This window comes from Nicotiana tomentosiformis, chromosome 2 (assembly GCF_000390325.3).
Source record: "Nicotiana tomentosiformis chromosome 2, ASM39032v3, whole genome shotgun sequence".
Lineage (NCBI taxonomy): Eukaryota > Viridiplantae > Streptophyta > Magnoliopsida > Solanales > Solanaceae > Nicotiana > Nicotiana tomentosiformis.
In genome coordinates this window covers 23,279,509-23,307,141 of record NC_090813.1, presented here as the reverse complement: position 1 = coordinate 23,307,141, position 27,633 = coordinate 23,279,509, and the positions used below count along the sequence as shown (strand labels likewise).

Below are 27,633 nucleotides of genomic sequence, written 5' to 3'. Positions count from 1 at the left end.
CTGAACTAGATTCTAAACTCAAAGCAAAAGAAATGTATACGGCGTTTTACTAATTTCACAACTTCCCATTAATTAAGTCTTTAAGTAAATTTATATGAATACATCAGAAACGAATAGGAAATGAGCCAAATGCAAAGGCAAAGGACTTTGTAAACCTAATTTATCCTAAATTACTATCACACACACATGACTTTTCCGTTTTACATCTACAATTCTTTTCTAGGCAGCACCTCAAAATGATCTAATAGGGCTTGTATCGTACATAATAGAAATACTTGTTAAGTCATTAGCACCGGATGTTTGCACCAAAATATATAAGCAATTTATAATTAACCTTAAGAATCAATGACTAAAATGAAAATATATGAATTAACTTTTTTCCAGGTCAATGGATCAACATAAATATACTATGGACCGCAAATAAAATATTTTTAATACTCCCTCCGTTTTAATTTGTTTGGAACTTTTGTGAGTACGAAAGTCAAATTGAGTATTTTTCGGTGTGAATTTGGACAAAGTTAAATTCTTTAAGTTTTTTGAAATAAAATTTACATATTTAAAAATAATTTTAAAGTACAATAAGTCACACTAGTGAATAATTTAAAATATTTAAAAACTATTTGCAAAATTACGATCGAAGAAAATATTATTTGACTATCAAATATTAATAAGTTCATTCTTTTTAAAAAGAGGAAGTATAATTTATAAATTTGAAGGAATTCCTTCCCTAACCAAAGATATATTACAAAAGGGTCTAACAAACTTTCCAACTAAAGGTAATTATGCCTGGTGTTCTCGGGAGAAATAGCAAGTTTGAGTACTTCACATAACGAGAAATACGGAATAACGAAAACCTATTAACCTTGCTCGTAAAAGCCTAGATTGTATGAGATCTAGTGCAAATGCTTACGTAGTACAATGGGACCCCTTATAATATCTTTTTATGAATGTGTTACGAGAGTATAATTCTTTAATAATTAATGGGTAACATATCATGACTTGGTACTTGCAATTTCAACACGTTTTCTTAATTATCTCTTTCCATATTTGATCATCCTAGTTTTCTGCTTCTACAAATACCCTCTTCCATATTCATTTCTTGCTTAACTAACTTCATCTCCTCTCTTCCTCAACAATCCACTAAGAAACAATTACATGGCAGTGGCAGTGGCAGTGGCCGCGACCACCGTGTCCGGTGCGGAGCACAACCGCATTATGTGGCGGATGAGGCTGCACTCTGCACTTCGGACCGTTTTGGCGTATAGTATAATTGGCTGCTCCACTCTTTATGGACCACCTTGGTTAAGAAAATTAGCAGCATTTCCAGCATTCTCATACGTAACAGCTACTCTCATCACTAGCGACTCGACGTTAGGTGACACATTGAGTGGCTCATGGCATGCAATTCTCGCCACAGTTCAAACCGTTCCGCTTTCCATACTTGGCGTATGGATAGCGGCCAATGGGTCCGATAGGCTATCACCCGTTGCTTCCGCCCTGGCATTAGCACTAACTTCGTTACTGGTGTCTCTCGTAGAATGTACGCATTTTAGGTGCAAAAAGATTGCTTTTGGGCAACTAGTGCTTGTGTTTGCTGATGGTGTTATTCGTGGATTGAATACAAGTGCTTTTGTCCACCCTCTTCGTGTTGCATGGAGCACAGTCCTTGGAATCGTTGCTTCTCTTCTTGCTTTATCGCTTCCCTATCCGAGGCTAGCTTACCATGAGGTTGGTTTTCAATACATTATTATACTTTTATAGACTAACAGTCAAACAAAATTTTGCTCTATTAAATCATACGAGAGATAATTACATGATATATTGTGAATAAGAAGTAAGATTAGTAACCTTGAAAATAAGGCATATTACCTGTTACGATAAGTTTAATACACTGATATTAGTAAAAGTTCTTTACGCTATTGTGTACAATGATAAGAATTCGTGCTATTTTTATGTCATATTCATGTATATATGTGCGGCATAATGCAACAATCTTCCTATTAGGAAGTTCAGAAATCGTATAGGACTAGAGGCCAGTAATTGATTTATTAGTTTAATAACTCAATCTGTTGGAGTTCTTTAGGTTTCAATCAGTTTAACATTTTCTGATGAAGCCGTAAAGAAGTACTGGTCTTTAAGCATCGCTGAATTTTTCGTATTTTAATGTTGAAATGAATGAACTTTTAGCCTTATTTCCTTTTTGTTTTGTTATATTATCAGGTCAGAAAACTACACCGATTATATGCTGAAAACTCAAAAGAGAGAATGGAAGTATATTCAAGGGCAATCACTTCCCAATACAATTTTAATGCAGTTGAACTATTGTCCAAAGCCAAGGTCCTTGCTCAAACAGGACCCAAGCTTCTCCAAAGCTCCAAAGTTTTGAAGGTAACAGAACTTCTTGGACCAATATATGTATCTTTTGATATATATATATATATATATATATATATATATATATATATATATCTATATATCACTAGGTTACATATTCAATCTCCAATTAAAGTGACAATTTATCCTCAAAAGTACTATAAAAATACCATTTAAAATTACCTATTATTCATTATTTTTATGCTTCTTTTTGCAGGGAGGTCTAATGTGGGAAACACCTTGGCTGCTATTTTTCAAATGTTGTTCCGAAGTTCCTAGAGACAATGAACTCAAAAACATGGAAATAACAATAAGAGGAATGGAAATCGCCCTATCTTCATGTCCTTCATTTTCCACTGGCCTGGTGACCGAAGAGTTAAAGGGCGCGTTACAACATATATCTGAGCAAATTGGTCGAAAATCAGACCAATCTACTCATCAAGAAACAAAAGTAGACTTTCCCAATTATGAATCCCCTTTGATCCATAATGACACCATATCGCCGACTCAAACAAGCCTCCCTGCATTTTTCTTCTTATCTTGTGCAAAAATGCTGCTTAATAATTCATCCCAATCACTTCCCAAAGATTCCAAACCTAATGCAGAGGTTCATTCAAGAAGAGTGTGTCATAACATTTGGATGAAAAGGCCAAGAAAAGAAACATTGGTGTTTGCAATTAAATGTTCTATTTCTTTAGGCCTAGCTATGTGGCTAGGCCTACTATTTGATAAAGAAAATGGTTTTTGGGCAGGTCTAACAGTAGCCAGTAGCTTAGCACAAGGCAAAATAGCAACATTTACTCTTGCTAACGCACAGGCACAAGGAATTGTATTCGGATCAGTCTATGGAGTCCTCGGCTGCTCTGTCTTCAAAAGTATCGACAACTTAAAATTCTTAGCCCTTCTCCCTTGGATTATTTTCAGCAGTTTTTTGAAAAATAGCCGGATTTATGGCCAATCAGGTGGAATTTCAGCATTATTAGGAGCGGTCATGATCTTAGGACGAAAAAACTATGGCCCTCCTAATGACTTTGCCATCATAAGACTAACAGAAACTTTTATTGGATTGTCTTGTTTCATTGTGGTACAGTTCTTATTCAATCCGAAACGAGCGGCCAATCTTGCAAAGAATCAATTACATTTCACAATGGATATTCTCAAAGATTGCATGAACCAAATAGTGCAAAAAGAGCAGCCAGAACTGCTGGGATTAATGGAAAAACAGAGGAAATTAAAATCCCATATCCTGAATTTGCAAAAAATTTCTCATAATGCAGAAGTGGAGCCTGATTTTTGGTTTCTTCCTTTTAATGCAACTTGCTACAAGAAGCTCCAAGGCTCTTTATCAAAAATGGCCGATTTATTTTACTTCATTGTCTACAATATCAACAGTATGTCACAAGATTTTCAAAACAGCGGTGTTGATAATTGGAATGAACTCCAAGAATGTATAAATGATGAATTGGAGCATTTGAAGGAAAATTCAATTCTGTCACTAACTTTTCTTGACAATAAGCCCAGTTTGATCAAGTTGTTCCCAGATGATGATCAAGAGGAGAAAAGACTTAATGATCTTGAGGAGGGGAAACTACCAACATACCCCAAGTCAAGTAATTTGATTAAACAGAATGATGAAAAAGGAGAAAGAGGATTAAGTTTTTTTCTTGAGAGATCAAAAGAGGTGATTGACCGAATATTAAGTAGCCAAGGAAACAAGGAGCTAAAAGGAAAGTCAATTGCTTCATTGTATGCTCTGGGATTTTGTATAAGCAGCATGCTGAAAGAGATCAAAAATATTAAAATTGCTATGAAGGAATTGTCACACTGGGAAAGTCCTTAAAACCCAAAAGAATTTGAGTACTAAAGTGCTGGAAATTTCTCAAAGTATTCAAGCATAGCAGCAAAATTATACTCTATTAGATTTTTATGTATAGGTATCCTAAGCAGAAAATTTGGATATAATTTTAATTGAAAGGTAGAGAAAGCATGTTAGAAGATTCATTTGTATAGTCAATTTGTTTTTTAATCTAGCAAAATAATTAGGGGTGTACAAATTAAACCGACAAACCGTACCAATCCGATAATCCGAGTCAAACCGAGAAAAAAAAATCCGATTATGGTTTGGTTTGATTTAGTTTGACGTTGGAAAAAAAAAATCGACCATATTTGGTTTGGTTTGGTTTTAACTTAAAAAAGTCAAACCGAAACCAAACCAACCCGACATTATATGTATAGAAGTTTTAAATATATTTAATACATAAAAATATTTATGGTAGTATAGTTTATAAATATTTCTTAAGTTTTTTCGTAGTTTTATCTTTTGACGTATTATTTCAAGTTTGGGCTTATAATTTTTGGATACTCCAATAAGTTTTATAGTCCAATTCAATTGTACTATGAATGAAAATAGTATTGGATATCTATCCACGGTTTAGATAAAATGTACCTAACTTATTTTTCTTTTAGTGGTTAGTCATGTAAATAATAGTACTTATTAGTCATAATTTTAAATTATGTTTGTTTTCATTATGGCTTATTAATAATATTTATTTTATGCGATTTTATTATCTTTATTGTTGAATATTTTAGTACAATGTCATGACTCATCTCATAGTTATGTTATTTTATTGAAAAACACCTTATATAGTTCTGTCTTAATAGGATTAAAGAAATATTTGGAGCACAAATTTTACGTTTTGTGCTATGAAGACTTTATGAAGAAAAAAACCTGAAAAAAAACCCGAAAATCCGAGAAAAATCGAGATTAAAAAACTGACTTTTATTATTGGTTTGGTTTGGTATTTAGACTTAATAACCCGATACAATTGGTTTCGTGTGGTAATTAAAAAATCCTAACCAATCCGACCAATGTACACCCCCGAGAATAATGGAGTATTATCACTTTTAGACTGCACACTATTTACATTTGGTAACCGAAAAAGTGTATAAAATTTGTATAATTTATGTATATAATATACAGAATGTATATATTATATATACAAAAAAATATACAAATTTTTTATATTTTTCGACTATTATTTTTACGGCGGTTATACAGTGTCATTTTTTTTTTGAGAATAATCAAGCCAAATAGGCTAAATTGCATTGACTTTTTTCAATACTTCATCTTGCGTTCAGTCACTTAGCAATTTTTTACTAACTCTAAAGCAAACGCCTTGTTTAGCAAATAATATATTACTCTGACGACTGACAGTACAGAAGAGCTGTTTAAGATAACACTGTATCTTTTTTGTCATTATAAACTAGTTTTACATGTGTTCCCATATTTTGAGCCCCTACCTTGTTTGCCATATTTACCCCCCTTTTTTCAATATTCCATTATTTTAGCAAGCAATAAATAAATTTTGATTTCTTTTAAATATATCATGCGTGAACGATTTTGGAAAGATATCCGAAAGATATGAATCCCAGCGTTCTAAAGAAGACTCTTTTTCTTATTTTATTACTAATCATAATTCATATATTAAAGGCTCTAATAACAAGTTCCATGTGTTTCAAAATTAATTGCAAATTACTCTGTCAAGACAACATACCAATGATTCATTACTATCAATATGGGAAAGCAAAGAATTCATAACATGTGTCTAATTTCTTAAAAAAGAAAATCTGACCCCATTTAGAAAACAAACTCGAGAGGTTACTTCTTTTGTAAGTAATATACTTGCACATTAACCTATAAGAGAAATTGACATTGAAAGAGATTCCAGTTCGTAGTGATTATATCAAATTAACGTGGTTAAGTGATTTAATAAAGTAAAAAAAATATTAATTAGTCATGATTAAGTGAGAAAAATATATTTACGTTTCATGCATCTATTGAATTCACATAGACATTCAGAATTTGCACTTTTCCTAGTCATAACAGTAATTAACGGCAACTAGGTTATTTTTGGAATTTGATTAGACGATAACCAAAAACAACATAAACAAGGGTCATTTACCAAAAAAGATTAGGATAGATTAGTAAATACTCCTTGTGCTTTACCCCCAACGTGGGACTTTCTGACGCGAATTCAAATTTAATCGAACTACAATACAAATACTTGATACCGGATCAGGAAAAAGAAAAAGAAGAAACAAGGGTCATTATAGGGTTTTTTTTATTTTTGGCTTATCGATAAAAAATAATTACGAGAGCTAGCCTAAATATTCAAATATATACACTGATTATATATCTTACATGCACAAATATGTATATTTATATATGTTATATGTATATTTATCTTAATATACAAAATATATACCTTTGCTGGCTAACTTTTTTAGGGCGGCGCAAAAACAAAATGTGATTATCCCATATTTTTGTTGACGGGAAAAGGTGCTATCTTAACCGTAATGTGTCCAAAAACAGTAAATATGCTTAAAATTAAGGGAATAGCAAAGACTTCCAGTACAGTATCAAATTTTGTCAGACTTCACTTGTTCTGCAATATGAAATGTTATTTAAATTACTAAACCTCACCGGTGAAATAAAACGATCTCAATGAAAACTAGGGTTTTTGTACTCTGTTTTCTGCTACTGTCTTCTAATTTCCGTTTTCTGCAAAGTGAGGACACGAAAAAGAACAAATTTCGAGAACGAGAAGCCACTGATGATTCCCTTGCTTACCCCAATTTGTATGTTTCCATTCAAATTTCCATTTCCAGCTGTTTAATTGATTTTGACTTTGCATGAACCTCTTAATACTTTGTTCTGTTACCACTAATTTATGATACTTTAAGTCGGAAGAAATATTTTAAACTTTGTGACGCATCAAACACCGCCATATAAATTGAGATTGAGATGGAGGGAGTATATATATAAGTTAAATTAGCATGTTAAACTCCTTGTCTAGTCAAACTTCCTAATAAAATTGGACGACGGAGGAGAGGTGCGCACAAGCTAGTTTATACACCACGGTTATTTAAAAAGAAGCACCCAAGCATGTAGCCTAATAGTCAATCAAGTGGGTTGAAATTCCATGTTCAAATTCCAACGGAGGCAAAAACACTAGGTGATTTATTGCCATCTGTCCAAGCCTTGGTGGTTAGAGTTTTCTGGTACATGTGCTAGTGAGAGGTAGCTGGTACCTCGTGGAATTAGTCGAGGTGCGCGCAAGCTTCCGGGATACTATAGTTATAAAAAATAAAATGTGAGGAAGAAAATACCATTGAAACATATTTCTTTGAGTTTCAACGGCTGATACACTATGGATAAAAACTGAAAAGATTTTAATATTGCTTTTGGTGCTTGTTGCTGGCAGAGATGAGGATGAATTGTTGAATACACAATGCCCTCAGCATTTGGAGCTAAGATGGCAGACAGAAGTTAGTTCTAGCGTATATGCATCGCCTTTGATTGCTGATATTAACAGGTAACGTGATAAAAGCTTCTTTCTTCTGGTTGGTAAATGGTAATGTGTTTGCTTTTACACTGCCCGTGTGCATGATGAGTGGCCTAGGATGAATGTTGTGAGTAGTTTACTGTCACAGACTACTTGTTTCTGTAATGGTACTTCGACGAAATATTATCAAGAGAACAATAGCAAGAGAAAAAAAATATGACTGGCATGGAAGGAGTTATTTCTTTATGACTAACAAAATAGGTAACATATGTCCTAACATAAGTTTGTTGATGAAAATGGGTAGCTGCGAAAAGTTAAATGACTATTTAATCTCTGCGAAAAAGCAACAACAATCTTAGCTATGCATTAGATTCAACATAAACATGAAGTTGCTCAGTTTAGTTGAGGAGTATCATTTTATTGTTCTCTTTTTCCTAGATTAGTTCATTTTGGTTACGTTTCTGAATTTTAATTCAGTGATGGAAAGCTTGAGGTGGTAGTTCCTTCTTTCGTTCATTACTTGGAAGTTCTGGAAGGTTCTGATGGAGATAAAGTTCCAGGTATGATTTGTGGAAAACTAGTTATAAGAATAAATGCAAACTTATTTGATTGGCTACAGAAGACCTCACATCGTGCTGGTATATAAGTTGAACACTAAGATTTAAATTTATAGACTATGAAACAACAAACTTGTTTTAATATGAAGAGATGATCTATAAGAATAATAATGAGGTTTGAGCAGGTTATATCTAAGCTGTATGTCATTTCTACTAATTTTATAATTTCACATTGTCAGGATGGCCAGCTTTCCATCAATCAACTGTTCATTCCACTCCTTTTCTATACGACATTGACAAGGATGGGGTGAGGGAGATAGGTTTGGCCACTTACAATGGTGAGGTGCTCTTTTTCAGGTATGGGTACAGCATATTTTCTAACTGTTCTCCTGTAGTTGAGGCATCTTTCTGCAATTAGCATGACCTTGTTAGATTTACATAGGGTCTCTGGATACTTGATGTCTGATAAATTGGAGATTCCTCGGCTGAGAGTTAAAAAAGATTGGCATGTGGGTTTTAATCCGGACCCAGTAGACCGTTCTCATCCAGACGTCCATGATAACCAACTCATACAGGAGGCTGTCAAGGACTCCATAGCCCGTGTGTATTTCCTCTTACATTTGCTTTTCACAGTAATTTTGTTTCCTCTTAGTAATTCCTGCTTGTTTATGTTATGCTACCAAGCTAGCTCAGAATAGGTAATTTTTTTAAATGTGATGTGACACTTGTTATAGATCTACAGAGCCATGAGTTGGAAATTTTTCTTATGTTTTATAAGTTCACTCTTTTCTTACTCAGGTCCAGAATAGATTGCTGCTATATATTCTTGATTTTACATTACTGAATTAGGGTCTTACTCAAATATTTCTGTTGTAATTTGATACCTTTGCCTATATTTTACTCAGTATTGGTGCACTTAATCCTATCTTGCCGCTCTTAACTTTTTTCACATAGATTTGACTTGCCAGTGGGGAAAAAGTGAAAAATTATTTTCCCTAAATAATTATCTCAATATATCAAGGGAGATGCTCTTGTTTGTTTTTGTTTTTACTTATTTGGTGATGTAATGCTCTCAGGATAACCTCTTTTATTTAGAAGTGGAATGCTACATATTGACCTTCATCAATTGCATTTTATCTTAAATCATACCTTTAATTCGAACTCTTTTAGGTCACAATGCATCTACTCATGGAGGCAACCATTCAAAGTCTACTGCATCAGAAGTTAACACGGAAATGCATTCTATTCAAACAGAAGTCAACCATGATACATCTAATGCTTCAATATCTTTGCCATCAGAAGTTTCACCTAACACATCAAATTCATCTAATTTAGAGGACCAAAAGGGGAAGAATGATAGTCTAGCTGGTGCAGAAGTTAAAATGAATAACAAGAGCAATATTACACTGAGTTCTGATAATGAGAAACTCAACAATTTGGAGAATGGAACAAGTAAGGGGAGAAGGCTTCTTGAAGATGATGTCTCGAGAAGATCGGAGGAAAGTGGTTCCAGATCCGAAGATGTTAGAGCTGCAACTGTAGAAAATGAAGAAGGTCTGGAAGCGGATGCTGATTCATCTTTTGAGTTATTCCGAGATAATGAGGAGCTGCCTGAAGATTATGATTATGACTATGATGATTACCTTGATGATGATGAAGAAGAATGGATGGGTGAAGATTTTGAGGAAGCAGAACACGAGAAATTGGAGAATTATGTTCATATTGATGCTCATGTTTTATGTACTCCTGTAAGTCTCTCGGACAAAACAGCTTATTTGATACTTCATTGTCGTTAAGTGTCAGGTAACAAATATTAGTTTATGTCGTTGCTTCTATTAGGTCATTGCTGACATTGACAGTGATGGGGTGTCAGAGATGATTGTTGCAGTATCCTACTTCTTTGACCATGAGTAAGTTTTTTCACTATGGTGCTATTTTGGTTTTACATTGTTTTCTTGTTTCTCGGTTTCTGACTGAAGTCTCGGCTGATTTCTTTACTCCTATATTGAAGTCATTGAATTTTCCTTATATGGTATATGCTATTTAAGACTTGCAGAGCAATTTTTGGGGGTGAGACATCAAGCTTCCTCTTATCTGTGCCCTGTTAATTGCTCCCCCCCCCCCCCGGACATTTGTTGCTGCTATTAAATGGAAATTAGACTGCATTGTGTAATCTTGAAGTGAGCTTCTTGTTGATTGGATAATGACAACTCCTTCCAGAAAAGGATGTTTACTTGGGTATGTGGTGTTGAGCTAAAACTTCAACATGGTTATATTGATAGCTTGTATTATACATTTCAGTTCTCATAACACAACTGCCAAACAAATATAGGAGTTGCAATTGTTCGAGTCACGATCTTTTAATTAAATGCTATTTATCTGAGGTCTATCTTTTTGATAGGAGCTTAGCTTTGAACTTCTTGATGTGCATTACTGTATGAGCATATATATTTTTAAATGACTAAAATCTCCTCCTTTTTTCTTTATCAAGTAGATCCCCTTTACTTTCCTCCATTTAAGGTCTCTTTTAGTATTAGACAGCTGATTAAACTTTTGGAAGTCAATTGTGCACCCACAAAAAAAAATGATTGATCATAAATTTATAGGTACTACAACGATCAGGAGCGTTTGAAGGAACTTGGAGACATTGACATAGAAAAATATGTCGCTGGTGGTATTGCTGTTTTTAATCTAGAAACCAAGCAAGTTAAATGGACTGCACAGCTGGACCTAAGTACTGACAATGGGAACTTCCATGGCTATATATACTCTTCTCCTACCGTGATTGATTTGGATGGTGATGGAAAATTGGACATTCTAGTTGGGACCTCTTATGGCTTGTTTTATGTGTTGGATCACAACGGTAATCCTCTGTTGAGGTCTTTTCTTCCTTGTTGCTTAACTTTTAATCGTGTTGCTGATGTCTGGCTTAAGTCGGTCAATCAATCAATCAACTATACCTCAATCCTGAAATTATTTGGCTTCAGCTACATGAATCCTATGTAGGGCACTAGGGGTGTCAAATAGGCGGGGTTGGACTAAATGCAGCCAGGTTAAAATTGATTGAAGCAATAAATCGGTTGGACTATAGGTAACCCAAATGTTTGCTTGGGTCAAAATGAGCGGGTTAATTTGGGTTAAATAATGGGTTATAACCAACTCGCCCCACTCAAAAGCTTTTCTCATTTGTTTGTTATGTTATAATTTAATTAAGTACGAAATCGACCTAATAAAAGTTTTTCCTTATATATCATGTCTATTTCAAATAAGCCAAACTCAAGAAATTTATTTTCTATGCTTTTATAAGTGCTCTTATGGATCAATTTCGACTACAAATGCAGCCCAAAAATGGCCCAAGCTTTTCGATAATTTTGGCATAGGCCCGCTAATGAACATATTCATAACCCAAAGCGTCCAAGTTTGGGCGGTTGGGCGGGTTATACTTTCTTGGGCTAAATTTGACACCCCTAATCCTATGTATCCTTTATTTTGTCCATTTCGTTTTAATACTAAATAATTCAGATGAAATTATAACGGTTCTTTCCTATGTGATCTGGAAATACTGCCCCTCTTGAGAGACATGTTGGTTTAATAGCATGTCCTGTCATGGTAGTTGTAATGCTTTGTGTAATCTTAGAATGTAACTGCCTGCTATATTCCTATTCGATTAAGCCTATGAGATTTGGAGTCACTAATAGTCGTCGATAGACCAAATAAGGTTTGGGGTTTCTCAGTCAAATATACACCAAATATTTATTAATTGTGCAATCATCATTCTGTTGACCTCTCCTATTGGAGAGGCCGTAGACATGCCACGCTACGTGGCAAGTCAGGTTATGAAGTGTTATCCTCGTAATTCCTTTTTGTTGTGTCATCCTCTCAAATCTTTAGCTTGTTCTGGTTGATATTATTGTTCTTATCGTTGTACCATTTGGAGACTAAAGACCTTCTACATCAGGCAAAGTGAGGGACAAGTTTCCTCTCGAAATGGCTGAAATCCAAGGAGCAGTAGTTGCAGCTGATATCAATGACGATGGCAAGATTGAACTAGTTACCACAGATTCACATGGAAATGTTGCTGCTTGGACTGCACAGGGCACAGAAATTTGGGAAAAGCATCTCAAGAGCCTAGTTCCTCAGGGACCTACCATTGGTGATGTGGATGGAGATGGTCATACAGATGTTATTGTCCCAACACTTTCAGGGAATATATATGTTCTGAGTGGCAAGGATGGTTCATTTGTACGTCCATATCCTTATAGGACTCATGGTAGAGTGATGAATCGAGTTCTTCTAGTTGATTTGAGCAAACGTGGGGAGAAGAAAAAAGGGCTTACCATTGTCACGACGTCATTTGATGGTTATTTGTATCTCATAGACGGACCAACATCATGTGCTGATGTTGTAGATATTGGTGAAACTTCGTAAGACATACCCATATATTTTTTTTTTTTATTTTTGTAATTTTAAGCAGAAACTTGTCTTTGAGCAGCTAATATGTTTTCTGTCCGTCGCAGATACAGCATGGTCTTGGCTGACAACGTTGATGGCGGAGATGACCTTGATCTTATTGTAACAACCATGAATGGTAATGTCTTCTGTTTCTCCACGCCTGCACCACATCATCCCCTCAAAGTAAGTGAAAAATTCGGTCTGTTTTTGCTTAAGTATTCGTGTTCTCTGCTTATTAACACGTTATGCACTCCAGGCTTGGAGATCTCCTAACCAAGGGAGAAACAATGCTGCTTACCGTAATGGTCGTGAGGGGATCTATGCAACTCCATCTTCAAGAGCTTTCCGTGATGAAGAAGGCAAGAGCTTCTGGGTTGAAATAGAAATTGTTGATAAATACACATACCCATCTGGCTCTCAAGCTCCTTATAATGTCACGGTAAAAAGCTTTGACGTACTTGGTCTATCTCGCATACTATTAAAATCTCATCAGTTATTTCTTAATTCTTGATTGTGGCACAGGTGAGCTTGTTAGTTCCTGGTAATTACCAAGGGGAACGAACTATCAAGCAAAATAAGATATTCGACCGTCCTGGAAAACATCGTATTGTGCTTCCGACTGTTAGTGTGAGGACTGCTGGGACTGTATTGTTGGAGATGGTTGACAAGAACGGGCTATATTTCTCCGATGATTTCTCTCTAACATTCCATATGTATTATTATAAGCTATTGAAATGGTTTCTCGTACTACCTATGCTGGGGATGTTTGGTGTGCTTGTAATCCTTCGTCCGCAGGAGGCCATGCCACTACCATCATTTTCGCGGAACACTGATTTGTGATGCTGCAATCACCTATATTACAACTAACTTGCATCAGGTGCAAGAAATGAAGCAATCACTTCTCTGGACCTTGAGCTGAGAGGCAACTTCCCGATACCGAGTATGATCAATGGTTCAAATACGGCTGTTCAGAAAGTTTTCGTTATTGTGAACGGATGTATCGTGAAAAGTAGAGTAGTTGAAAAAGGATTTGCCGTGATCAGACCTGAATCTCTGTATACAGTCAAGTCTCTGGTTTTTGTGGGGGTTAATCTTTGTTATCCTTTGAACACATCCTGTGAACTATTGAGATGTTCAGGGACCTGAATTTTGTGAAGTGAATATTTTCACGGTAAGAATGGTTGTGGACCTGTGATTGACCCATTTTTCTGATGTACAGAGGTATTTACTAGTTGAGTGCTCATGTAGTGTTACTATTAAACCAGCTTTACCAGTTGGTGCATACTTATGGGTTTATTTTTGCACCGTGTTGTCTCAAAATTTGTTGGCGACCAGTGTTGAAAGTAACCGAGAAAAAAAGAACTGAAATTGATGGTATATTTTCTTGAAACAACAAAATCTTACTCTTATCAAGGATGGTGACAGAACGTTTACTGTGTAAAGAGAAATTTACATTGGTGATGCCGGGAAGTAAACTCTTTCACTTGTTATTACTGTATTTTTAGCTTTGCTCTGATTATCTTGTTATATTGAACATGATTATCTTGTATTTACTATCGGTTGTTTCTTTTGCTTCGGTGTTCTTACTATCTTGTTGTTGTTTAATAAATGGATACATGTTTTACCGCTCAACAATAGGAAATAAGCTCATGTAAACAGCCTGGGCAGTCTGGTCTGTAAATCTAAAGTATTCAGCCATAGGCCTAATCTGATATCGTTTGTGAAAAACAAATTAAGTCTTTGGTAAAACAAAGCAACTCTCTGGGAATAGCTCTAAATCTATGTGAGCTTCAAATCATTTTGAATAATCAGCTAAGAATCTACTGGGGATAATTGAAAAATCCAGTAAGAAGGTATATATAACATATGCATAGAAAATAACCCAGTTGTATAGTACTACTAAATAGGCAAATTTACTGGCTTTAGTAACATGCCAAACTCCGAGTTCTTTCTTGGGATTCCTTTACGATACATGTATAAAGTGATCTATCTAATCACGCTATGATTGGAATCCTACTAGTGATGTCATAATTACACCTAATTAATATCATGGTATTAGCCTATAGCATTAACCTTATCTAGAGAGAGCATCATTAACCATAAACTACTCGGATCGCTAAATCTTAGCAATGATAAACTTAGGATTAAGACAGTATTAGAACAAATTAAAATGGCTAGCTAAGCCACGTTTCAAGCTTTCTTGTCTTGAATTTCATGAATCGTCTTTATATATATTTTCCTAGCATTCATATATTTGCTGGGCTTAGTTATTTAAAATCAATCCTTCAAGTCCATAATGCACAGTGCTCTTGCTTGTTAAACATCTAAGATATTGGTAAATGTGAAAGAGGTTTGATATTAAACATTTGAGGTTTTTCGTTGCTATATTCTTCCTCGCTCATTTATGCATATTTTTGAGTAAGTGGGGTTGAAAAAACACCATGATGTTGTCCTTTTTGCTCCCCCTTTTTATCGTTGATATGATATACTGCTCCTTAAATTTCGTCCCATTTTCATTCGCCTCTTTATTTATTTTAGACAATTTATTGGCAAGTACAAAAGAAGGGGAACGTTAGAACAATGATAAAATTGTCTTTCTAGTCTGTTTGATCTATAGATCTTGAGCCGTAAAATCAGTCACAAATTATTGCGTCAGGGTACGCTGCGTACACGATACTCCTTTGAGATGTGCATTTCCTGCCTGAGTTGTTGACCATCACCTGACCTCACACCGGAGGCCCCGCGCCGAGTGATTCTCCCCCAAAAAATAAGGTTTGATTTAAAGTCACTAGTCAGTTCAACTGCACGAGTTATCGAACATACAGGGAATTGGAGGTAGCATTCTACCGATGTCAAGTCATGGACTGGTTTCTTCAGCCCTTTTTCTATGTGTTGGTGTTCTATATGACCGACATAAGACTCGACTTGTTAGATATTACGGAGGTGGACCAATAGGAAAATCCCAATTCATTGGGCCTTTCGATACAATCAAATAGAAAGCCCCAAGGGCGCCATATTCTAGGAGCCCAAACTATGTGATTGAATAAATCCTCTTGCGGGTCAAGGGCTCCTTCTCCCTCCCCTTCTTCAAACTCCCTTTTCCGAACCTTACGTGCACGTGGGATGCTTCGCCTTGCTACTTTGTTTTTATAGGCAAGTACGAAGCAAATTTTGACAAATATGACTAATAATTTCCAAAGCTTTTTTTGTTTTTCCTTCATCCAAACTAGCTAGTTGCATATCAGCCCTAATAAAAGGCCATACAAGACGAGAAGAGTAAGATAATCTGAAGCTAGAATGGGTGGTCTATCTGAAAATTAAGGGTAAAAACAAAAGAAGATTACTAATTATGAAACAGCATTATTTGACCCAATTATGAGTTCGACGAAATTTGTGGAAACTTTGATGCACGCCTGTGCAATTATTCCATCGGTTGTCATTATTTTGTCCATACCCCATATGAATCAAACTATAATATTACTAACATATTTTAAACCCTTCTGGAATATAATTAGTGGGAAAATTTGTATATCATGCTGATAGTCACTAAGGTTTTAATTATTTTTCACTAATTCCATCAACATTTATTTTATTTTTTTCGTCTTCATAATTTCTATCTTAATGGTCGAGCGGTGTCTTTTTTATTTTTCTTTTTAATTTTGTTAAAGAGCGGTGAGGGTGCTCATTGATTTTTCTGTTGGCTGAATTATTTCACTAGATTTTGTGTTACTCGATGTAATGTTTATGAAGGGACATACTTCAATAGTCTACTTCCTAATTTTAGATACAGAGTATAAATACTTATGTAAAAAATTATTTAAATTTCGATAAATATTAGATTTGAGCCTATAATTTTATGGTACAATGAATTCAATACTAAAAATCTTAAACTCTTTGCAGTTTTTTACGCTCTGATTTATATGACTTTTACTGGTATGCTGGCCCTTCGTGAAAAAAAATTGCAGATCCACTCTAGAGTGTTAACATATGAATTAGTAACTTTTTGGCGGCTGATCTGTTTGTAAAAGATTTAAAGCAAAGCAATTAAAATAAATCCAGAGAGGAATATATCAATTTATTTGTCGAATTATTACTTAGCAAAGTACTCCCGTTTCACCACAATTTTCAAACATTTTAATCAATTGCAAGTCACGGACGTGGCCGGTACAAATCAAGTTATGAGCAATATTGAGTGCTCTTATATACCAAGAATAAATTTTTTTAGTTTACAAGATGATTAAAGATGGCGAAGAAGAATTAATTGCTTATCACTATGATCTTGTGACAACAGAAGCTGATATTTCTCCTAAATATTTGCCAACATCTGCAAAGAGGAAAAAAGAATATCAAGGAACAATAGTACTATGATATGGGAGGTCCATTTATGAAAACTATTTATAGTTCAAATTTAAAAAGATTCCCAAAAAGATAAAGAAATACTAAAATGAAAAGAAATTAATTGAAAATAGAAAATTGGAGAAGAATTAATAGGAGTATGTTAGGAGGGACCCAGAACAATCGAGGATGGAATTTTTGTCTGGAATTAATATTTGATCACCCTTTGAGGTATAGTTGAATTTTTCATAACTTAGGTTTAATTTGATTAATTCCAACCAAACCAAACACAGAAAAGACAATTCTAAAGAGGAATGGGACATTAAGATAAGATCGGCAGTTGAGCCACAGACAAATGTGAAAGCTTTTTGCGTGTTTATACAAATACATTGTTTTATTTTATTCTTTTTCTATATTAGAAAATGGAAAAGGTAATTACTATATTGGTTGACGACAGGGATCCGCTTTACGCCGCATGCATTCCATGCAACCAGCTTATTATACATTATACATTTACGGAAAGCAATATACACGTAACACACACGTACACTAATGTAAATTACGTATTATTATAATCTATCAGAACAAATAAGTTGATTAATCTTTCCTTTTTATTATAACTCTTTGCATGCAATTAAGTAATAAGATCTTTGTCCGTCTTAGTATAATTGTTGTTCTTTTATCTCTAAATTAAATAGAAAGCTAAAGCCTGCTCACTTAAACATTCCTATTTTTCTCGCTCGGTATGTATATTTGTTTACCCTAAAAATCGGATAACAATTGAATTTGTTAGTGGTTATAAGGACATGTGGTTTAACTTGATACAAAGCGATAAATTGGATTGCAATTAAAATAAATAACAATAAAATAACTGCCCACATGAATTGGATGATTCCAATTCTGAGAATGCCAGCCACACTTGAGTTGAATACACTTCTATTGACAGAAAAAATATCAAAGAATAGGAGCTTGGAGAATATATATTGCTTATAAGTATATGTTACAATGTGTCCCTATGAATTATCAAGTCCCCCTTATATATTGGGGGAGATCTTCCTTTTAAGACATTATTTTATCAAAAATATAAGTCCTTGATTTTATAGACTGTTGGCCCCTTTTTTGACTTAATTCCGTGATTTCTGCCATAATGATTGGTTAATGGCGAAATCACGGATCCTTGTTGTATGAGTTGGCGAAGCTTCTCTCCGATGCCGTTAGAAGTAGGATCGGTGGTTCCTTCGGAAAACTTGAGGGCAAATATGATGGTCTTGTCGAACTTCGAACCTCGATATTGAGCTCGGTTTCATCTGTAACTTTGATATCTAATAGATGATTCGAGCCTCGTCTATTGTTCCAGATGCTCGATCGAGCATCGAGCTCGGTTTTACCCGTATACAGATAGTCCCCTCATTTTTTGGAGAGTAAACAATAAAAAACGATATGAACCCTCGACCCTCACTTTGATAAATCATGATGACGAATTCATGACGTAGGTGATAAGAATAGTGGAAATATCCCGTTAGTCTAGTCTTCGAGGCATTAAATGTGTGTCAGTCAATGGTCGACCATCTCGGGATTTGCACCAGCGTGATTTGAACTGCCGTTTGGGAACACTATAAATACCCTTCAATCCCTTCATAAGAACCTTTTTCAATTCCCGTTCTTGCTTCTGTGTTTTAAGAGAAATTTCATCATTTTCATTTTTTGGTTTTCTGGTTTAAGCTTAAGAACTCCCTTCTTTGTGAGTCCTTTAGAAAACCCTTCTTCCTCAAAGCCGTCGGAAGATGTCACACCTGCTGCTACTGAAGAACCAATACCAGAATCCCCTCTACAGTCGTTTGTTCCTTCGTGGTGCCCAACCGAGGACGACTTCAAGATCGAGAACACCACCTTGGTACAGGGTCGGTGTGAGCCAGTCTCGAGGTATATATGTACCATTACTGCCAGCGTCCTCGATAAGGTAAAAAAGGACTGCCACTGGGAAAATAAACTTGTTGTGATCCCTACCCTCGAGGAATCAATCGCCACCTACGTGGAGGGGTTTCTAAGTGTTTATACTTACCCTTTCATGCTGGGTCCTTTAGACCTAGTCATCATAGCCTTTTGTAAAAGGTACGAGGTGACTCTCCGGCAGATTCACCCCTCGTTTTGGAGGATTGTAATTCTTCTACGTTTCTTCGTGAGCAAACTCGAGGGATGTCCATTTACTATCGACCATCTCATGCGCCTATATAGCCCTCGACTTTACCGAAGGGGATTAATCAAGCTTGCACATCGAGCCACTAAGGCCATATTCTCGAGGATCAGGACCGGGGCTGGTTGGGCCGGTTCGTTCGAGTGAGGACCTCAGATTTGATCCCGACTGCGGATATGCCCTTTTCCTGAGAAATGGAATTTGAATCGTAAGTATAACTTCATCTTTAAGATTTCTCTTATTGATTTTCCTTTTTTGGACCTTCTCATCGATGTTATTTGATAATACAGCTATTGCCCAGTTGCCGGATCCCGTTCCTCGACTCAAAGAGTGGGTCGAGGACATTGTGACATAGAGTCCTTATTCTGAGCGCTTATGGCGTGAGCTCTCGAAGGGCCGGTGGGAGGCCCGTAATCATGGTGAGAATTTATTCTCTAAGTTATATTCAATCTTATTTTCACATCATCGATCTCTCCCTTTACCAAAAGACATCGAGATGAGGCCTCCATCAGCCGATGACGACATATACATCGACCCCCTGCTCCGAAGCAGGATAAAGAAAAGAAAAGAAGAAAAACTCCAAGTTCCTTGGTCCCTGAAAAGAAAAGACCGAGGAAGCGGTTAGCGCATAAACCTAAGAAAGCCAGCGCCCGAGAACTCTCATCGAACTCACTCCTTCGGTTGAGGGATGAGTCCGAAGAAGAAGAAGATTCTGAGTTGGTGGCCCGCGTGAGAAGAGGCTCCGAAATGCCTCAAGCTATGGAGGTCGTAGGAGAAGCAGTGGTCGAAGTCTCCGGGACGGTCGAGACCGATTTTCCCCGAGCCAGCACAGTCGAAAATGAAAATGTGACCGATATATCTCGGTCAAAAGATAATGTCCCCAAGGAGGCGCTTGGGGTGATTGACCTTCCTGGGTCACCTTCGTTTACAAATTCTATGATAAACGAGGCCCATGCATTGAAAGGTAACCTCGTCGAAGGGGCCCAAAGAGCAGCCGATTATTTCCATAATTTTTTCGATGGCTTGGATTCTACTGCTTCTGAGGATGTTACCGGTTTGAGCGATTTACCGGTACCAAGGAAGATACCGTCCCCGGGAGCTGGCGGGTCTTCTTCGAGCCCAAAATTAGTGAACCAGTTCCCCTCTCCGAGTGCTGATCCTACTCAGAGACGCACAATCTTTATGTCCGTTCCGGAGGACGCCTGAGTTCTCTCTGCCCTGGTGAGGATTGCTAGTTACCTTCAGTGCTTGGTGACCGAAGAGTATCAAGCTAAAATGAACGAGGTAGAAGCGCCTTGCCTGTTCAACGAAGCTCAACATGCGCTGAATTGGGTAACTTTGAATGTCCTTTTATTATATACTTAGATTCAATAATAAATAATCCTAACATCTTCCTTTGTGTTTGCAGGCCTCGGTGCTTCATCACGAGGCCTTTCTCCGATACCAGGAGGAGTTTAAGTGTCACGAGGCCGAGACTTGGGAGCTTGCTGAGAAGAAGGATATTTATAAGCTTCTTAGTGAGAAGCTTCAGGCCGAGTTAGAAGCGGTTCAAAAGGAGCATGCTTGTTTGGTCGAGCAGGTAATACAAATATTTAATCTTAGTGATGACGATTCAAGCACACTGGCTAACGACCTGAAACTAGAGGCTCAAAAGAGACTTGACCAGATCTGGTAGCTCCAGGTAGAGGTGGATGCGGTAAAGGCCGAGGCCGAAGAATGGAAGAAAAATATGGATTGTCTAGCCTTGAAAAAAGAGACCGCCCGCGCACAGTTGGCTTCGGACGAGGTTCAACTTCGGGCTATAAAGGAGAGATGCTCGGTGCATGCCACAACGATCGAAGCACTCCAATCTCAGCTGAACTCGGTCATTTCTAGCCAAAAAAATACGGCCAATGAGCTTGAGGCGGCCAAGTCAGAGGTTGTCGTGGCCAAGACCGAAGCCGATGATAAAGTGGACAAATTCACGGTCGATGTCGTGGCTATCCAGGAGCAAGCAAGAAATATGGTGAAGCATGCGAGGTGGGAAGCCCGAAGGGAGGCCCTCGAGGGGGTCTAAGCTCAAAATTTTGACATATTGGCTGAAATCGAGAATGCCAAAATATGTAAAGCCAGGGCCCGGAGGTTGGCTTACCCCGAGGAGGTTTCTGAAGAGTCGGGTGAGTCCGGTGGGGAAAAAGACCCCGAAGGTGATGACGCAGCCCCCGGTGAAGATTAGGCCACTTAGAATATTTTTGTTTTTTGTACTGTATCTTTATTGAGGCCATTTAGCCTTTGTATATAACATGTAACAGGGTTATTCAGCTCTTGTAAAGAAATTTTGATATATATACAAGGCCTTTTCTCTTTCATAGCTTTCGAATTTCTTCTTTGCTTTATTTGTATTCGTAAAGGTCGAGATGCCTTAGCATGAAATAGTTAGGTTGTGTTCGAAGGTTCGATCAAACCATGCCTTTATCGCCTCTTTGGGCTAAGGTGTTTTAGAGGTTCGGTGTTACCGATAATTTTTTCCCGAAATATCCTAGGTTTATAGCCTTGTCGAGGGTAGTCTTTAGAACCTGGAAATGCCAAATAAGATTCATGTCCTCGAGTATTTTTAACTCGTAATGGCCTTAGCCTTTAAATTCGGGCCATGCCAAATAAGTTTCATGCCCTCGAATTTTATTATCTCGGAATGGCCTTAGCCTTTAAATTCGGGCAATGCCAAATAAGTTTCATGCCCTCGAGTATTATTAACTCGGAATGGCCTTAGCCTTTAAATTCGGGAAATGCCAAATAAACTTCATGCCCTCGAGTTTTATTAACTCGAAATGGCCTTAGCCTTTAAATTCGGGCAATGCCAAATAAGTTTCATGCCCTCGAGTATTTTTAACTCGGAATGGCCTTAGCCTTTAAATTCGGAAAATGCCAAATAAGCTTCATGACCTCAAGTTTTATTAACTTGAAATGGCCTTAGCCTTTAAATTCGGGCAATGCCAAATAATCTTCATGCCCTCGAGTATTTTTAACTCGGAATAGCCTTAGCCTTTAAATTTGGGCAATGCCAAATAAGCTTCATGCCATCGAGTTTTATTAACTCGGAATTACCTTAGCCTTTAAATTCGGAAAATGCCAAATAAGCTTCATAATGTATTACCACCTGTTAAGCTTGCAGCATTTCGAAGATCATGTGTAGGCTGATCTCGTCTTCTTTATTGTTTTGTGTGTTTCGAGTCACCGATCGGGTCCCACCATATATGCTATTTTCGAGGTCGGTAGGCAAGTTGGCGTCGATCGCCAGATGTGAATTAACATCAATCAGATCTGCGCTGGAAATTCTAATGGGACCCGCGGGTGGCCCTACGTTACCGGACGCTATGTTGTTATTCTCACCCTGATGACCGGACTTGTTGTCTATATGTAAGGGTTCTAGTTGAGAGTTTGACATTTTCTGCCTGAAATCAAAGATACTTCAAAGAGCAAGTGTAAAGTAGTGTGTGTTATGAAAATTTATATTAAATAACCACTATTATCCTTAGCACCACGGTGGGCGCCAAACTGTTTACCTTAAAAATCGGATAACAATTGAATTTATTAGTGGTTATAAGGACATGTGGATTAACTTGATACAAAGCGATAAATTAGATTGCAATTAAATAAATAACAATAAAATAACTGCAAACCACAGGAATTGGATGATTCCAATTCTGAGAATGTCAACCACCCTTGAGTTGAATACACTTTTATTGACAGAAAAAATATCAAAGCATAGGAGCTTGGAGAATATATTGCTTATCAGTATATGTTATAATGTGTCCCTATGAATTATCAAGTTCCCCTTATATATTAGGGAGATCTTTATTTTAAGATATTATTTTATCAAAAATATAAGTCCTTGATTTTGTAGACCGTTGGCCTACTTTTTGACTTAATCTCGTGATTTCTGCCATAATAATTGATTAATGGCGAGAATCACGGATTCTTATCGGATGAGTTGGCGAAGCTTTTCTCCGAGTCCATTAGAAGTAGGATCGGTAGTGCCTTTGGTAAACGCGAGGGCAAATATGATAGTCTTGTTGGAAAAGTGTTAGGCTAATAGAAGGAAAAAATATTTGAAAGAGAAAAGCAATAAATTGCACAAGACAACACAAGATTTACGCGGTTCGGCAATTTTGCCTACTCCACGGCCACACAAAGAATAGCTCTTTATTAATTGAAGAGAGAAAGAAGAAGTTGAGGGATGATTTGCAAATGAAAATGCATACCCCTTTTATAGGCATTTGAATGCCCTGCCGAGGTAAGCGCTTACATCATAGGAATGTCGATATAAACGCTTACATCATAAGTTTATCTCTTTTTTATTTTTCTTTCTTTTGTTTTGTCTATTTTTCTTTCTTTCACATACAACAACATATTTGCTACTATCAATCTCCCCCTCAAACCTATGTTACATCAAGAAAGAAACTAAAAAAAAGGATTTGTTATTCTCTGGTGGCGCATTCACGCTATCAGTCTTGAAGGCTAACTGAGGTAGTGCACAACCTCAGTTTGTCAACACCGATAACTTTGGTCAACATGTCTGACGGGTTCTTTGATCCTGATATCTTCTGCAGGGAAAGAGTTTCTTCACTTATCAACTCTCGGATATGATGATACCTCAACTGGATATGCTTCGATCTTGCATAAAATATTGGATTCTTGGCAAGATGAATTGCCCTCTGGCTATCGCTGAAAAGCTCACAATTGTTGTTGTTGTATATCCTTCACTGTCAATCTGACCCATAGATATCAAATTTTTCTTGAGGCCAGGAACATGTCGGACATTTTGTAATTTCCATAGCGTGCCTTGTGAAGTCTTTATAAGAACTTCACATGTCCCGACAATGTCCAGAGGTTCGCCGTCTGCTAGATAAACTTTCCCAAATTTTCTAGCAATATAATTATGCAATAATTCTTTGCATGATGTAGAGTGAAAGGATGCACCTGAGTCGAGAATCCAAGATTTGACTGGACTGTCTGCACAACAAATTAGTGCATCACCGACTTGTTCAGCAATTGCATTTGCTAAATTATCATCCTTGTATTGATCGTTCTTCTTCTTCTTTGGCTCTCTACACTGACTACTATAGTGGTCTTTTTATCGCAATTCCAATACATAACGTCTTTGCGATTTTGAATTGCCCTCTTCTCCTTGACTTTCATCTGCCACGACTTTGTCCTCTTTGGCTGTCTCTCCCCCTGCTTTCGGTATTCAAAGCAGATCCTGGGGAATCACTTGATTCTCTCCGGTGAATATCTTCGCTTAGAACCAAGTCTCTAATATCATCCAATTTGAGTTTGGTACTTTCCGACAAACTGTTAACTGCAGTTATTATTGCAGACCAACTCTTCGGTAGAGATAATAGTAGAATCAATGCCCTGACTTCGTCATCGAATGTTATATTGACAGAACTCAACTGAGTTAATATTACATTAAACTCATTGATATGTTCCGTGACAGATCCACCTTCTGTCATCTTTAAGTTGAACAATCGACGCATCAAATAGACTTTATTTGAAGCAGATGACTTCTTGTACATATTTGATAACGCCTTCATCAGGCCTGCAATGGTCTTCTCGTTAATGATATTAAACGCAACATTTCATGTTAGCGTCAAATGAATCATACCAAGAGCTTGGAGATCTAATAAATTCCAATCCGCTTTGGCCATAGTCTCTGGTTTTACCTCGGTCAGAGGTAAGTATAATTTTTTCTGGTATAAATAATCTTCTATTTGCATTTTTCAGAATCCAAAATCTTTGCCATTGAACTTGTCAATCTTAACCTTCCTTTATTCCGATGCCATTTTTTACAAAACAATTTATGTGAATAGTGCATGTGAATAGTACGATGATCAATAGTGTCGCACTATTCTTGTGAATAGTACCTGCACCAGTACCGTACTTTTCTACCAAAATTACATTGTCTGTGTGCTCTGATACCAGTTATTGGGAAAAGTGTCATGCTAATAGAAGGGAAAAATATTTGAAAGAGAAAAGCAAGAAATTGCACAAGATAAGACAAGACAAGATTTACGTGGTTCGAAAATTTTGCCTACTCCACGGCCACACAAAGAATAACTCTTTATTAATTAAAGAGAGAAAGAAGAAATTGAGGGATGATTTGCAAATAAAAATATATACCCCTTTTATAGGCATTTAAATGCCCTACCGAGGTAAGCGCTTACATCATAGGAATGTCGATGTAAGCGCTTACATCGTAAGTTTATCTCTTTTTGATTTTTCTTTCTTTTGTTTTGTCTACTTTTCTTTCTTTCACATATAACAACATGTTTGCTACTATCAGGTCTTGTCGAACTTCGAACCTCGATATTGAGTTCGATCTTATCTGTAACTTCGATCTCTAATAGATGATTCGAACATGGTCTATTGTTCTAGATGCTCGATCGAGCATCGAGTTCGGTTTTACCCGTATACAATATTCCTCCCCATAACACGAATTAGTATGCAAGTTCCTAAAAGTTCTTCAGAAAGATAGACAAACATGATTCTTTTCTTAATGGTGATGTGTATGAAAAAAATGGTGAAATTTACTTTGAAGGAAAAAGACCTCCTGGGTGTGTTGTTAGCAAAGTTTACAAGTCTATACAAAGGGGAGCCAGAATTTGGAGTAAATTCTATGAGTGATCATTTAGCTTTGTGTTTATTACCCTAAAGTTATTTTTCTTTTTTTGGTTACGTAAAAGTCATTCAACCTTGTGTACATTGCCCAAAAGTCACTTTTCTTTCTTATATTACACAAAAATTATTTTATTATGCTGTAGTTATTACAATAGCCACTTTAACCAGATTTAATAAAACTTTCTCCTAAAAAGTCTATTATGCCCTTGGCATTATAAATCTTCCCATTATATAATACCTTATATAATATATTTTTACCTAAGTATTTTACTTATAGTTAAAATAACTTTATATTATTTTATTTATTATTTTATAATATATTCGGACATTTAATTTTGTCACGACATGCACTCAATTTGTTTAATCATATTCAAACAAGAATATATGTTTGAAACATAAAAACAACAAAAAATATTTATTTTTAATATTTATTCAAAATAATTAAAACAGATTAGTTAACAAATGATAGTTTTTTATAGTCAGTAAAACTTTCAAAAAAATTCAAAGACATTTGTGTTAAATATTAAGTCTTTTAAAGCTTTTATCTGTTATTGTTTTTTGAAAGTGTTAATTTGATGCCCTAGTGTGCTAAATATGGGTATTTTTTTATTTGATTAATGAATATGGCTTGATTGATAAATATGTGAACTTTAATTTTATAGTTTTCACTAAAAGTTTTTCACTAGGTATGATTAAGAATGTTAACTTGAGAATATTTATTCATAGTAATATTGCTAAAAAATTTAATAATTCTATCTTTATGTCTTGAAAATTAACGTTAAGGAAAAATTAAAATTTTAATATATTATAAAAATAATAAATTAAATAATATTAAGTTGTTTTAATTATAAGTAAAATATCTAGGTAAAAATATATTATACAGTATATAATATAGAAGGTATTACATAAATGAGAGGATTTATAATGTTAAGGGCATAATAGACTTTTTAAGTGAAAGTATTATAAAATTTGATCAAAGTGACTATTGTGATAACTAGAGCATAATAAAATAAATTTTGTGTAATAAAAGAAAGAAAAATGACTTTTGGGTATAAACACAAAGATGAATGACTTTTACGTAACAAAAAAAAGATAAAATGACTTTAGGATAACGAATACAAAGTTGGATGACCATCCATAAAATTTACTCCAGAATTTAAAGGTGATGAGTACTGATCTTATCACCGAACCCTAACTAGCTCGTTTTAGTTAATAGACTTGCAATTAAATATTTTTACATATTTAATGAATTTTCAAATAAAAATACAACGTTTAAGTAAAAGTTAATGAGTTTGTTCAAACCCGTAACTACTACACTATCTCTGTCCCGAGACTATATACTCCTATTATATTCCAAAAGCTGAAAGGGCAAACGGAAGTACTAGAAATGTACAACCTGTTGCCTGCACCGTGTGCATGTCTCGTCATCGTCATGGACTTTATACGAGGAGGTTTCCTGCCTCTGGCTGTCTTTTCACATGACACTATAAATTGTAGAATGGAGTATATATTTATGATTTTAGCAGTTTTGAAACTAGTAAAGATTTATATATAAATTAATAATTGGCAACTTTAAAGTAAAGATGGAAAACAAATTTTTCTAAGAATAGAAATTTAATACACCGTTATATTTGTAAAATTATTTATATCTTAAAAGTTTACGTATAGTAACTGCTTAGAATTTAAGTTTCTAATTTAAGATTCCACATTTTACCAACTT

At 35.9% G+C, this 27,633-nt stretch overlaps 2 protein-coding genes across 3 annotated transcripts; both read left to right on the top strand.

The window, feature by feature from the left end:
- The first annotated feature begins 1,155 nt into the window (after positions 1–1,155).
- LOC104117985 (uncharacterized) lies at positions 1,156–4,213 on the top strand. The gene is made up of 4 exons (XM_009629143.1): positions 1,156–1,728; positions 2,084–2,155; positions 2,221–2,388; positions 2,591–4,213. Exons 1-4 carry the CDS (start codon positions 1,156–1,158, stop codon positions 4,211–4,213), a joined length of 2,436 nt encoding a protein of 811 aa, XP_009627438.1.
- Positions 4,214–6,740: 2,527 nt separating this feature from the next.
- LOC104117984 (protein DEFECTIVE IN EXINE FORMATION 1-like) lies at positions 6,741–14,303 on the top strand. Of its 2 annotated transcripts, XM_009629141.4 has the most exons (12): positions 6,741–7,011; positions 7,638–7,748; positions 8,196–8,278; positions 8,515–8,632; positions 8,718–8,875; positions 9,446–10,023; positions 10,115–10,185; positions 10,882–11,138; positions 12,234–12,699; positions 12,793–12,910; positions 12,984–13,166; positions 13,250–14,303. In XM_009629141.4, exons 1-12 carry the CDS (start codon positions 6,878–6,880, stop codon positions 13,565–13,567), a joined length of 2,595 nt encoding a protein of 864 aa, XP_009627436.1. In that variant the 5' UTR covers positions 6,741–6,877; the 3' UTR covers positions 13,568–14,303. The 2 variants fall into 2 exon arrangements, with proteins under 2 accessions (XP_009627436.1, XP_009627437.1); XM_009629142.4 differs by lacking the exons at positions 6,741–7,011; positions 7,638–7,748 and having other exon boundaries at positions 8,708–8,875.
- Positions 14,304–27,633: the final 13,330 nt, after the last annotated feature.

Bases quoted from the DNA above. Each gene is read 5' to 3' on its own strand.
- LOC104117984 (XM_009629141.4), top strand. From the start codon at position 6,878: ATGAAAACTAGGGTTTTTGTACTCTGTTTTCTGCTACTGTCTTCTAAT. The intron at 10,024-10,114 runs GTAAGTCTCTCG...TGCTTCTATTAG, and splicing joins CTCATGTTTTATGTACTCCT to GTCATTGCTGACATTGACAG. The intron at 12,700-12,792 runs GTAAGACATACC...TGTCCGTCGCAG, and splicing joins GTAGATATTGGTGAAACTTC to ATACAGCATGGTCTTGGCTG.
- LOC104117985 (XM_009629143.1), top strand. From the start codon at position 1,156: ATGGCAGTGGCAGTGGCAGTGGCCGCGACCACCGTGTCCGGTGCGGAG. The intron at 1,729-2,083 runs GTTGGTTTTCAA...GGAGTTCTTTAG, and splicing joins CGAGGCTAGCTTACCATGAG to GTTTCAATCAGTTTAACATT. The intron at 2,389-2,590 runs GTAACAGAACTT...TTCTTTTTGCAG, and splicing joins AAAGCTCCAAAGTTTTGAAG to GGAGGTCTAATGTGGGAAAC.